Source organism: Mugil cephalus, chromosome 9 (genome assembly GCF_022458985.1).
Source record: "Mugil cephalus isolate CIBA_MC_2020 chromosome 9, CIBA_Mcephalus_1.1, whole genome shotgun sequence".
In the NCBI taxonomy this organism is placed as follows: Eukaryota; Metazoa; Chordata; class Actinopteri; order Mugiliformes; family Mugilidae; genus Mugil; species Mugil cephalus.
Window position 1 is genome coordinate 8,370,322 of NC_061778.1, and position 13,874 is coordinate 8,384,195.

The 13,874-nt window shown below is 41.0% G+C and overlaps 2 protein-coding genes across 5 annotated transcripts; both read right to left on the bottom strand.

The window, feature by feature from the left end:
* Positions 1-1,481: 1,481 nt before the first annotated feature.
* On the bottom strand, positions 1,482-4,721 carry aldoca (aldolase C, fructose-bisphosphate, a). Of its 2 annotated transcripts, none has more exons than XM_047595228.1 (9): positions 4,475-4,721; positions 3,835-3,972; positions 3,528-3,739; positions 3,356-3,410; positions 3,106-3,266; positions 2,923-3,006; positions 2,672-2,846; positions 2,382-2,581; positions 1,482-2,289 (listed from the first exon to the last, which is right to left on the bottom strand). In XM_047595228.1, exons 2-9 carry the CDS (start codon positions 3,944-3,946, stop codon positions 2,197-2,199), a joined length of 1,092 nt encoding a protein of 363 aa, XP_047451184.1. In that variant the 5' UTR covers positions 3,947-3,972; positions 4,475-4,721; the 3' UTR covers positions 1,482-2,196. The 2 variants fall into 2 exon arrangements, with proteins under 2 accessions (XP_047451184.1, XP_047451185.1); XM_047595229.1 differs by having other exon boundaries at positions 3,835-3,991; positions 4,475-4,606.
* A 3,123-nt stretch (positions 4,722-7,844) lies between these two features.
* On the bottom strand, positions 7,845-13,830 carry rskra (ribosomal protein S6 kinase related a). Of its 3 annotated transcripts, none has more exons than XM_047593899.1 (12): positions 13,599-13,830; positions 11,226-11,453; positions 11,044-11,127; positions 10,903-10,971; positions 10,398-10,467; positions 9,558-9,665; positions 9,396-9,436; positions 9,292-9,319; positions 8,967-9,062; positions 8,639-8,727; positions 8,450-8,560; positions 7,845-8,358 (listed from the first exon to the last, which is right to left on the bottom strand). In XM_047593899.1, exons 1-12 carry the CDS (start codon positions 13,620-13,622, stop codon positions 8,059-8,061), a joined length of 1,248 nt encoding a protein of 415 aa, XP_047449855.1. In that variant the 5' UTR covers positions 13,623-13,830; the 3' UTR covers positions 7,845-8,058. The 3 variants fall into 3 exon arrangements, with proteins under 3 accessions (XP_047449855.1, XP_047449853.1, XP_047449854.1); XM_047593897.1 differs by lacking the exon at positions 13,599-13,830 and adding an exon at positions 11,766-12,470; XM_047593898.1 differs by lacking the exon at positions 13,599-13,830 and adding an exon at positions 11,766-12,467 and having other exon boundaries at positions 8,973-9,062.
* Between the last annotated feature and the right edge of the window lie 44 nt (positions 13,831-13,874).

Below are 13,874 nucleotides of genomic sequence, written 5' to 3' on the forward strand. Positions count from 1 at the left end.
TGAGATAAAATATTTATATTGCTGTAAAAATGTGGAAATAGTTACACCACCCATATAAAAACACTCATCATCTGTCATTCCAAATAGTGTACTAATAATCAGTTTCCTACTTTTAAGTCAGTTTCTTCTGTGAATATGTGACAATTCATCAAGATCAGTTTTATTTGAAATTTGGGAAAAAAAATGTTTATCAAGTCAATTGAAAAGATATGGGTACACATCTGTATTTAAAGATGGTCTGATCCCCCAGAGCAAATAGAATAAAAGAATATATAATACTTGATAAAATAATTAATTTTGTGTAGCATATACGAGCACATATAAACACAAGTGTCCAAGGGAGAAGGTTTGATTTTGACATTGGTGGGGACAAAATAAGTTTTTCAAGGCAGCACTCCTGAAAGTTGATGTTGTTGTTTTTTTTTGTTTGTTTGTTTGTTTTTTGCATTTGCATTTGCAAACATTATTTTGCATTATGTAGATAATCAATCAAGCAAATGATCATAGATCAGTAATCAACGTTTCATTTATATCTTGATATATAAGGAGAATACAAGAATTTAATGGATTCCGCAATGTTATAGGTCAAAGCAACTAATGAAAAACAAGGAGGCAACTTTAAAGAATACCCTGGGGGTAGAAATGAAGTAACATCTGAACCTTGGAAAAGACAGATTAGTGTCCACTGGTTTCCACCCTCTCCTTCAGCTTCTCCTCCTCCATCTCCTTCTACTCTACCTCCTCCAGCCTCTCCATCTTTACCTCCCCCTGCCTCTCCTCCTCCATCCCCCTGACAAGAATATATTGATGCTTGACCTATGAACAGATTACAAACACAATGATCATCGAGTTTGATGGTACAGTTATTGCCTGAGCAAAAAACACTTTTACTTTTACACAATTATTGCATGTAATTTATTCCAAAAATTAGATTCTAGATCTAAACAGTTGTTCTCTTCCACTCAAATACATGAAAATAATAAGTAAAAATAACTTATTTAATCCTGTTTATTCAATATCTGCATTGTTTAGCCTCTACAGTTATACACCCTTAAAGTAATTAGCTGAAGTGACCCAGGCATAACAAAGGAATAACAAAATATATTGACAATTTGCGGTTGCAGATAAACGCACTGCCGACTCCTTGCAGCAGGTTGAAAGTAGCGTTACGAGCAGATGTAGTGACAGCGGGAAGGACCAATCACATGTTAGCGGGAAACCGGAAGAGCCAATCAGAGAGCGTTTTTAGATTAGAGGCGGGGCTTGCAGAGACCGACTGTTAACCCTTTGTGTGCCGTAATTATTAACTGAACACGAGTAGTTTGACCCAGTAGTGGGTGGATGTTAGTAGGGACGTGACCCTGCCCGGTTCCATGCCCCTGCAAGTGTCTCATAGTTTTGAATCAAGGTATGAAGGAAAAAAAAGTGACGTTTAAGTCTCCATTAGCTGTTTGTTTCTATAAAACACACTCCACGCCATGTCAGTGCCTGTAGGTTTATTAAGAATGTGAATGCCATAAATGTTCATAAAACAAAGTGTTTAAACCAGACTTTAGACACAGATTTGTTGTTTAAATGACAATAAATGAATGTTTATTAGACTACTAAACAGAATATACCGAGAATGATAACATCACCTCACATGTGTTGCACTGCAGAAGCTAATTAGCATTTAGCTAATCCTTGTGCAATATTTCTATCTGTCCATGTTCTTTGTTAAATAAATAATACACCAACGCAAATCTCACTCACATGGAGAGGGTTCATACAACTTTGAGTAAACTTACACATCACTTAAAGTGAAATTTGCTGATTTACACTTTTTTACTCTGTGCTTTAACATAAACTAATGTCGGTGCTCTGTAGCTAAGACTTGCAAAACTGACGTCAGTTCTGAATGGTGATTCTAAGTGTAGGATTTTAAAGTTTTAACCGTGGTTCTGCCCCAAGAACAGATTGCACACATCAAAAACACAAGCAAAGCATCTTTCATTCAGTACATGCATTAGAAATACACAAGGCCATGTTCAGATTGTCCTCGTTTGTCAAGGCAAGAAAACACGCTGTCAGTTGTTTTCGTTTAACGTGTGTCATTATTCTGATGTAACCTAAGTGTGTAGTGACAGTTCTTCTGCAATGCATCTAGTTATGGCGTGGAAGAACACGATGCCAGTTAAATATGACTTCTTATTGTATTCAATATGCGTGACAGGAGCCATAGATGCGCTGGCCGGCATCGCCATAGTTATCGCCACCAGTGTACTTCCCCTGGCACGCCAGACTGTTGGCCTGAGGGAAGAACAGAGAGTGAGCAGGCGGAACAAAGACGACATATTTAAGAAACAGAAGTTGTCTGCAGTAAGTGAGAAGAAGTGAAGTACCTCCGCTCTCTTGATGAACTGCTCGGTGGCGGCTTTCTCGTTCTCTTTGTGTCCTCTCCAGGCTCTGAGGGCGGACGCCTGCAGGGCTCGGCCAAAGGAGAACGTCAGGATCCAGGGTTTGGGAAGAGGGCAGTTGTTGATGGCATTGAGGTGGATAGACGCCTCCTCTTCGCTCTGACCACCCGAGAGAAAAGCCACCCCTGTGGGGAGCAGAAGATATACCGTCATTCTGTTCTCTTTATGTGCATTTCTTTTTATAATCATCCAGACTGGTCGGCCTTTTGACTCACCTGGGACCGCTGGGGGAACAGTGCGGCGCAGGGCAGTGATAGTCGCCATAGCGACCTCCTCTGGGCTGTACTTGGTGGAGCAGCTGTGTCCAGCAGTGACCATGTTGGGTTTGAGGAGAGTGCCTTCCAGGTAGACATGGTGGTCCGACATGGCTTTGTACACCGCAGCCAGGACCTGCAACCAAAGAGATAGTTTCACCAAAGCGTCTCAGAAATCCCTTCTCTCCTCTTACTCTTGTGCAGATACTCACCTTCTCGGTGACATACTGGCAGCGTTTCAGATCATGATCGCCATCAGGCAAAATCTCCGGCTCTATGATGGGCACGATGCCATGCTGGCCGGGAAAGGAACGTTTATCAAACAAAGCAGATGCATTACATCATGAAGGTGTAAGCAAGAGACAAGTGACTACTTTTTAGTAGTTAGTCCTGACCTGCTGGCAGATGCTACAGTAGCGTGCAAGAACGTTTGCGTTTTCTGTGATGGCCAGTTTAGACGGATTGGCGTCACTGATTTTGAGCACACAGCGCCACTTTGCAAAGACGGCTCCGTCCTTTTTATACTGTGCACAGCGCTCCGAGAGTCCGTCCAGACCTGTGGAAAAAGATGAGAAAGTAGCAGAGGCTTCTTCTATTCGTGAAACATTTAGTGGCAGCATTTATCCAAGGCTGAGTTTGTCTGACCCTGTGTGGTTGTTTCTCCACAAGTTCCCGCCAGAGGTACAACGCCTTTGTCAACCTACGGACCAAGAAATTTAAGCTCATATTTATGTAATAAATGATAAGCGGATTTAGAGTTTGTTACTTCAAGGTTACATTTTTTTTTGGTGCAATATTTAGTAGCAAGCAGCCAGACCTTGATTCCCACTAGGATGCCCCTGTCCCGGATCATTTTGACAAAGAGTACACCGTTGTCAGAGTGCTGATACAGCGTCTCGTGGAAGAAGATGACTCCTCCGATGCAGCTGTTGATGCGATCGTCTGCGCTGAAGAGGATCTGACGATACTGCCGCCGGTTCTCCTCAGTGTTCTCCACTCCAACCTGGGCCAGCCGCTTAGCCATGCTGCCTGCGGATAACAAGTTAACGTGCATAGGCGATGGTTAATACCCACTCTGGGGACTCTATTAGAAAAGATTAAAGAAAAGAAACGGTACTACAGACCCACTGACTCATCTGCAGCCAGGATGCCCTTCCCTGGAGAAACTATGCGTTGAGCCGTCTCATGCAGCTCCCTCTTCTGAGCCTCGGAGAGGGTCGAGAACTGGTGCGTCATCCTGAGTGACTGATTGTCCCAACAGCCTTTGAAGGAAGATGTGACCTTTCGGATTATTTAGTAACCAAAATAAAGGCAGATGCCTTGCCTCCATCGTGTATAAACAGTTTAGATTTGTCCATAAGTAAGGCAACATTTATGTTCATCTGAGAGGAGCTAGTTTAGATGTATGATACAGCAGCAACACATGAGTCCTTATTGGTATGCATGCAACTGATTTATAAAGTATTAGCAAGTGAATACGTAGGTCTAAAACAACAGTGCAACTCCTTGGACACAAAAGCCAACTGTGAAACTTTCAATTGAATGAATTAAATTAAATTACTTCGACTCCTTAGGTGTAAAGAGAATCAAAAGAATCAAAAGTTGACACCAATGACAATTTTAATGGCGTAAAAGATTACATTTAAACACTGCTGCACAAACATTAAATGGCTGACAGCAGTTAGCAGGTTCACCCAAATTCACAGTCAGTGAAATAACCCTAAGTTGATTCAAGCTGCCCAAAGAGACAAAAGATGTTCTTACCTGTGGGTGAAATCAATTACGTCTCGTCCACAGATGGTGTGAACAGTGATGGAGCCTCTTCCTCAGCTCTAGTTTGTATCCCCCGTCATAAGTGTGTCACACCTCATTAGCCGACACCTCTGGGCGGAGCTTGAACGCCCACGTTTGCCCCATATTCATTAGAAAATCTTGATGATTCATTGTTCTATTTAAAAATATAGTGACATTTTTTCTTCTTTTTCACCATTACGCTGCAGTTTTCGCATTCCTTCAGCCGTTTTGCAGATGTGTACACTCCAGTGTTGGAAATTCTTTACTTTTAACCGTTCCTACCTCACTTATTTTGTGCCCCACTCCATATCCAGGCTGCTTACGAAACACTAAAACACTTATCACCCCTATAACAACCTAATTTAAGCGTTTAACCAAACCCTGAGGCGCGCTATTTTTATTCTAATTAGTAAAAATGTGCCCAGAGGAAGGTTTGAAGTCTCCTGATAATTTGGTGTTCACCCTCAAACTCTCAGGGGTGTTTCAGTCTCAGAGCAATTCATGCACTCAGTGGCTTCTCGGGTGAGCTTTAAACTGTAAAGAATACGATGGAACGGTTCAGAAATAGAAATCATTCCCAGGTTCCTGTCAATGTAAATGAGCAGTATGGCCCAAATTAGATGGAAAAGAGGCCAGTCGAATGATTTCCAATTTAAAGTTGTTTTTTTTTTTTTTTTCCACCTGTAGCTTCTAGTTCAAATCTCAGAACTGCAGAAAATTGTTATTTCAGATTTACAAAGAGCATGAGATGGTGTTTAATTTAAAATGTAAAAGCAGAGAAATTAAATGTGAGCGTAGCAGGATCATTTCTTTAAATTCGACTGAAGGTGTAAATCTGCACAGTTGCTGCAAAAGCCACATTCAGGATGTTTTTTTTTTTTTTTTTCAGTTTTATGTTCTGTACTGATAAAATTGGTGGGACTTGGTGCGTGCCGGCATTTCAGGAGACTCCTGTCTTCACTATTGTGGGTCAGTGTGCCTCTGAATCTAGATATGGGTCATTGGACTGCCTGCCACTATACAGCCACAACACAGGCATGGTGGACCTGTCTAAGACAAGGGCCTGAGAGGGAATTCAATGTCAGGAGGCAGCGGGAGGGAGGAGTCGGTGCACTCCCATTCAGGAGATACGGTTTTAAATAGATGCGTTACTTCAGTGAGTACAGCAATTATACGTGGCTGCCTCCTCCGGGACTTTTCTCTCCGTTACCTAATTAAAAGCATTTAATGATGATACTTTATCTGGTATCCTCAATTTTCCGTCCTATTACGGTTTGTCCTCGATGGGTTTTGTGAGAGTTCATCTAAATAGGTCAAACCGAGGCTGTAAGTTGGTCGTAACGTATCCAGGTACAACATTCAGGACCCTATAGCAGGTGTTAGATGGTTTAGAAGAAACTGTTTTAGGTTTTATTGATAATGGAAGTTCGACACGTGTCCTCATTCTTATCTGTTACCTTGTCAAACCATTAAAGCATGTTTAAAATCCAGCTCTTATCAATGCAATTCTCTTTTTTTTTTATTTGATTTAATTTATTCATCAGCAGGTGGCAAAACCACCATCACAACAAGGTCCTCTCACTAACTACTGGGAGCTTTTCACAGTATCACACAACTTGCTGGACCAAGATGCTCGTTGGATTGTTAACATTCAAATTACCATTATTTTTCCTGCACTTGTCAAAGGCTTTTTAAAAACGCCAAAGATTTTGTTTGATTTTGAACTCCACTGACTCAAAAAGCGTGAATAAGGGATTTTAAAGATCAGTTGGTAACATCCAGAGATCCTGCACAGCGACTTAAACTACATAGTTTAACAAAAGCTGATAAAAAAATAACTTGAACCACTTACTGTCCCTGAGCTTTCAAATGCATTTCCTGATCTTCCTCAGTGTCTGAAGTTTACTCAGTCGTGGAGGCAGAAGTTTGTGTTGTAATGACAGAATATAATGATTAAAAGCTAAGATATTAAGAAGATCCTTAGTTAAATCTCTGTGCTTTTTTTGTGTTAAATTTGTGTGTATTACCAGATTAGCAAATCAGAGATTATAAAAAAGGATGTTGTATGTATATATATACACATACACCACACACACACACACACCACACACACACACACACACACACACACACACACACACACACACACACACACACACACACACACACACACACACACACTCATACACACACACACACATTGGGTCTCATTTCTGAAATCAAAGTTCAGAGTAGAATGATTCTGTTGGTCAGCGGCTGATACGCTTCTCATCATGATTATCAGATCAAAAATGGATTAAGACAAATCTTTGTTGCAGAGAACCAAGTTTATTCCTCAGCAAATAGTCTCTCTACAATATATATTAATATATAGTTATGTAAGTTATAGTTTATCTGGAACAGGTGATATAAAACACAATTTAGAGCTAAAAATAAAATGTATTGATTACACTTATTAAAATGCACATCATCCAGCTACTGTATTACAAACAATAACATCATAATCATGCAGACTCTACTCTGAACGACACCCTGGAGTGAAATATATTAAATTAAAAAAATCCAGTTCTTCGTTATGAACCACTAGAAAAAAAAAAAAACGTGACAAAACAAATTTGTTAATGATGCTTGTGCAGAGGAAAAGGTGACTTTCAAACACTGGCCACGTTTCTGATAATTTGTCTCTGGTTTGAATAAAACTATTTCTGAGCAGGTTTGCCACGTGTGCGGTAGACATCAGGTGGACTGATAAGTTTCCACGAGGGACAGAAACAAGCAGTTAGCAGTTACTAGTCTTAGTTTATCAGCGTGCAAGACTGATGCAGTGAACTGCAGCCAGAGTCATAGGTGATTTGACGGCGTTGCTACAGCGACAGTGCAGAGGCTATGTCGATCCTAGCGCCGTAGCCTAACGTGCTGTGTTTGGTCGTAGCATGTTTCCGCTTTAATATTTCCGACTGCTTCTCCATCTCCACAGCTTTCAAATTGATTGTTTTGCATCAAAAAGGATGTAACACACCAAGTGGAGGTTAACTGAGGAGGTTTGGAGATGCAAACACTTGTATGACTTGTCTTCGTCAAAATTTCGGCAAAAGTTTCAGTCGCCATTTTTGAAAGTGAAGCAGGATGTGGAAACAAAAATTAACCTGATTGGGAAAAAAGACACAAACGTGGACAAACAGCAACAGAGGCTACGTAGAACGTAGTTACGTCTATGTCCGACAATACCCTAAATGAGTGTGAGTAATGCCGTTTGAAATAAGGTTCTTGGTCACTGTCGTCTATTAAGTTAATGATTGTGACTGGAGTTAAGAATATAAACCTTCTTCTTCTGTGGATGTTTACATTAGATCTGGAGCAGAACCACTTCATTAAAAAAGATTTTGAGGCATGTTAACATACGGTATTTCTTTTCTACAACAGTGATGGAGATATGGTCTTAAAGAAATATTGTCCGTGTGAATGTAGCCGCCATTAAGTTTAAGAGGTAACAGCTGTATGTAGAGGGATATTCATCCTCTGTAGTGTTCCTTCATTTCTGTCCCGGTCCAGTCTCACGCTTTACACGTCTGCTCTGCACATGAGCTCAGGCTGACGTCGGTCAAAGTAGGAGACAGGTCAGAGGGAGTTGTAGGAGAGTGAAGGATTTGATCGCAGTCAAAGTTATCAAGCTCATCCAATGAAGGGCCTCTCTTTGATTTGTCTGCCCAATCAGGATGAGTCCTGAGCTCAAGGATGAATTTAACTGGCGTCTTCTGGAGGATGTAAGGGTCGAACGAAGTGCCGCGGAAGAAGGGCTGCATCTTGAAACACTCCAGGTTGCGAAGGCGGTTCGCAGGATTCTTACACAAAAGCTGTGTCGGAAAAGAAAGGAGCTGTCTCAGTATTTCATTCAATGGGATAAAAATGTTTATATCAGAGAGAGTTAGAACTAACTGCACCGACCTCGGTGAGCAGTAAGGCCAGGGCAGAGCTGAACGTGTTGGGCACGACATAAGAAAAGTCTCTGACCTTCTTCAACATGCTACAGTGGTCGGGCTCTGCAGGAACGGGAAACTGCAGAATGCAAAACAGGCGTATGTAAATGAGAACTGACAAATAATTGACCCTTCAACACATGTAGAGACCCCCTACCTTCCCAGACACCAGTGAGAACAGGACAACGCCAAGAGACCACCAGTCAGCAGCATGGCTGTAAGGACCCCCACTTAAAATTTCAGGAGCTGGAACAAGAAAAACACAAGATGACGGAGCAGTAAAAGTCTGAGAATTAAAAAGGGAATCACATCATTTTTCATAACAGATTTAAAAAACAACAAAATAAAGCACATGTGCATCACATTTTAAAGTGGGTCGAGTGAAACCAGAGAGAACAAAACACAGATGGGCCTGTAATGTTGATGTGGTCGCTTTGGTTCATTAACATGGTAAAAAAACATTAATTTAACTCATGAAACTTAACTCTCACCCATGTACTGGATCGTCCCGCATATTGTAAACGCTCGTCCTCCTCGTTTCAGGCGGCACGAGAGTCCGAAGTCCGACAAACGAAGGTGACCTGAATTAAAGCAAAGCAAACACTGAAACTGATGCAATTCAACTTAAAGCAACACACATTTTCTTTTTATTGTCTCACACTTGAGATTTAGATCTAAAGTTAGTCAGAGGCCAGAGTCTAGGCTATGCACGGCCAAACTACTCATCTAATTCAATCTAATCTCATCAAAATGTTCATTTTTAAACACTTTAAAAACTGTATTTTTATTTTAAATACAGACAAATATTACCTTGGTCACTTAGAAGAATGTTTTCCAACTGAAAAATCAACACAGTCAGGTCATAAACACATAATTTATACACATATATGTGCATTAAATAGGAGAAATCATACCTTTATGTCTCTGTGCATGATTCCCAAATCATGCAGGAATCCTAAAAAGAGCAAAGAACACAAGCAGAGATAGTGAGAAAACAAGATAAAATCCTAACTGTGCAGCTCAAGCATGATTCCTGCATCAATCCAAGTCAAAGATGAACACTAATTAACGCTGACCCAGCGCGCTGCCCAGCTCCGCAGCAAAAAGCCGAACCTCATCCTCCGCAAACTGGCCCTTCATTATCCAGTAAGTGTACAGGTCTCCAGTGCTGCAGTATTCGCTCACTGCAGAGGAGAAGACACACAGATACTCATTAAGGTTTATGAAACTGGTTACTGAGCTGATCCAGGTCAGCAAAGTCTGAAATAAGATAAATTAGGAAGGAGCAAACTGCAAACAGAGAAGGCAAATAAAATCAAAGATTTGATCATCACAATGTTGCTGGGTGAAAGGAAGAAACAAGGATGAGTTAAAAACACACATGCTTCTGTTTTGTTAACATCCTTTAACCCTTTGACTTCCACACTAAGAATACGATTAATCGCGATTAAATATCATTCACTTTTAATCTATATTAATAGTGTGCACTGCAAACTGATAATTTTGACATATCATTATGAAAATACAATTCACACATGGGCAAATTTGTGTATGTCACAAACTGAATGACAAAGCAATGCTTAGAAAATGGGTACAAAATGAGAAATTAAGCATTTTATCGTCAAAAAAAAAAAGATTAACCATGTGGTTACAATGCCAGTCAAAGGGTTAATCTGATTAAACTCACTAATCTTAAATGAAAAACTTGAACGTATTAACAGCAGATACATTAATAGTTGTGGTTACAGCTGCTGCCACGCTGAGCTTTACCTCTCCTCACATGGCACCTCTTCAATATCTACTTCATGTTACAGGAGCAGAAGGGGAGGGCAACTTCTCACGAACACAAAAGGGAATAATAAGAGGACAGGGAGAGGGTCGTCGAACTGTGCCATCGTTTATGTTTGTTAACTCACTAATGAAGAGATGGCGCTGCGTCTGCCAGCAGTCCTGCAGATTGTGGATAAATGGGTGACAGAGCTGCCGCTGCAATGCAACAGTCGACACAAAGATTGACAGTGAGCAGAAGAGCGAGAGGCGCGACTCACGGCGTCAAACAACTGAAACTACATCTCGCTGTAGTCCTTAAATGTGACGTGATCTAAAAGCAGAGACGATACTTGTCAATTTTTCTGTGGTTTACTGTGATTTAAGTCATCATTAATGCATAAAACTCACAGGTACAATTAATTGTAACTGACAGTTTGACAGTTTACCATCACTTTTAGCAGCGACACCCTCTCTAACTACAGTTATTCTAATAAAAAGACCTTTAATAAATGTCACAATAATGAGTGTGATGTTTTAAGATTTTATCTTTGCATAGCATTTGTTATAAATATGGGGAAATACATTGATCCGCTTGTAAATGCTAAATAAAGTGCTTCCTACTGCTTTGGCTTCCTGCCACTGACAGTATACCTGAATGATGACTTCCTCTTTGGACTGCTCCAGCACGCCATGCTTCAAGATCTCTGACTTTGGTAGAACCTGCAGAACCAAACTAATTATTTCACTGAAAATCTTCAGATATGCATTAGAGGCACGCATCATTACACCAACCTTAACAGCGTAGGTCTTCTCTTTACAAATATCCTTCACTTTCAGGATGGGTCCAAATGAGCCTTTAGCCACGAGGCCCTGGATCTGTGAGGACGTATGCACAGTTATCTCTCTATTTCCACTCCAGCTCCTTTTCCTCTCATCGATTTAAAGATCCGCGCTAGCGCTGTGGTCCAGATTACCTGGAATTTGTCTTCTCTGGGGAATGTACGGGGTGGGAACTCAGGCATGAAGACAGAAGTGAAAGCTGGAGGAGTCCTCTCTGTGGCCTGCGTGGGGGCGGGCAGCCCGCCGCCCACTCCCACGGGCCGAGAGAACACGGCAGAGTTCCCGAGCCTGTGAGCGACGGAGACCCTCACGTTTGAGAGGAAGCCGTGACTGAGTCGACGCTGAGCCGCTGGTCCCCCTCTCTATGTTTAACAGGGAAAAGGATCAAAATAACAACGTAAAATGGTCACATTTAGATGAGTATTTATACGTTTTATGATATTTATACTGGCATTTAGACGAGTGCTGCATGTACTCAACGCTGTCTAGCTGCAGATTTAATATACAAACAAACATTACATAAGCAGGGTCACATGTGCTGTGTTGAGGGCAGCAGAGCAAATGATGCACGCACACTGAAGATACAGTTGTGAATTATCTCCCTCGCTGTCAGCTACATTAAAAACAAGCATGAATGCACAAATTACACGATGAGAATGCACAAATTTACCTACGAGGCAAATAGTAATCGTAGAGCAAACGGATAATTTCCTGCGCAACAAGGACGTGTCTCTTGAAATCATCTTTATTAAATGCAGCAGTGACAAAAGATGTGAAAATACTCAGTTGGAATTCCTGCTTTTAAAGAACTAATTAAAGGGAAAGCAAAGTTGCATTTTAAAAAGATTGAATGCATTTTATTTTATGAAAGTCTAATAGGATTTGTTTTAAATTAGAATATGCTCATAATATTTAACAATATTACTCAGAAAGTGTCAAAGAAGCTGGGTACGACGGGAGCAGCTGCAAACAAGAGGAAGGAAGTGTTACTTTGTGAAACAAGCATCACTGCTGAGGACTCGCAGGATTGTAAAAGTATTAGTGCAGATGAACACAAAACAAGCTGAGATGGAAACCTCTTTGCAAAAAACATATATGGAAGAAAAACATGCAAGAAAGCATGCGGTTATGCTCGTAGAGCTCTAGGAGATAATGTTGTGGAGACTTTATCTGTAGCAGTTTGGACACGCTGATCATCTGCGTGTCTGTGATAAGACAAATAAGGTCTATTTGACACAACCTCTATCTCCGGGGGAATTCAACACAGTTATAAAAAACAGAGAAATACGTTCAATTGGATCTTGTGACTGCACTGTGTAATCGTGTAATCCCACTCTGGTTTCTCTGTAGTGTGTGTCCGTATTTTATTTGTGTTTTGTGCGTTTACAGAAACCACTCAGTTTTCTCTGCTGACCTGGAAAAGAATGAATCTCAATGAGTCTTAACTTGTTAAATGAAAGACATGTAAAAATACATTCTGAAGAATGGAGGTGGCTCTGTCCTCTTATGGGAGAGTTTTGCTGCTTCAGAAGTATATCGTGGACATTGAGATGTCACCTTAAGTAGAATGGAGAGCATAAGTTGAGCCTTAGTACTCATCAGACTCTCCATGGAGACGGTGACTTTGAATGGACATCTCAGTACTGGCAAAACAAAAAGACATCAGGACCAGCACCTGGAAGATCTTGCATAATAAGAAGCGGCTAATATATCATCAAAGAGTCAGGACAGGTTTACGGAGGTCATTAATGTCAAATTATACTAGTGTCATTACCTGAAAACAAAGGTAAAACAAAGACAATCAGTTTATTTCATCCCTCGTCCATGTGGCCTCTTCATGTGAGTATCTGGTCCTTACAGACCCCTGGTCACGTGACATTCAGGTGGGCACCACCCATAGGTGCTAAAAAAATGTCTTTTAAAATAAGAATTACCTAAACTCCCCCTGACAGACACTTAAGACTATTAAACCTTTTTAAGAACACAAGTGGTCATTGATCTAGACAGATACACCACTGCACAGACAACATGATTGTTCAGTTTAGCTTTATATCTTTAACATTTATTCAAACATGCACTACTAAATGTCTTCCAGCTGACAATTGCTAATCCAAGGAAAAAAAGCTTCACATTTTAAGTCACTACAAACATTTAGATTTCTGAAACGTAGTTGACCCGTTTTGTAGCATTTACATAAATCTGATTTAATCAGTGGCAAAATCAAGCTCCTACTGAGCTCCATGCTGCAGGTCAGAGGGAAGGTCAAAGTCCACTTAACAGCTCATCAATAGCCCTATTTTTAACTTTCGGTGCACAGCAGTGACACAAAGACACGATAAATCGCGAAGGAGACTCATTTGATTGTATTTAAATGACTCAAACCCGCCGTTAGTGTTTCTACTTGACGCGTCACAGCCTTTATCTCCTGTTAATTCTCCAGGAAACGCGCCACACACGCGGTCTGGATTAGTTGTTTACATCGTTATCAGCTGACATCTTGAACTCACCTTCTTACTCATTTCGCTTCCCATCACATCCTCGGAAATAAACAAGTATCGGACACAGAAATAAGTACAAACGCGACGGATCCGGCGCTTCTTCTCGCGTCCTTCATCGTCGTCATCATCATCATCATCGTCAGCTCACACTCTCGGTAACATTTAGGCTCCACGCATCCACGTGTTTGTGTGTTTTTGTGCGTCCGAGGAGGGAGAAGAAGTGTTTTTACGCGGAGCCATCCACGGAGAGAAAGGAGAGAAATCTATTCCGCTCCAGTTAGAGCT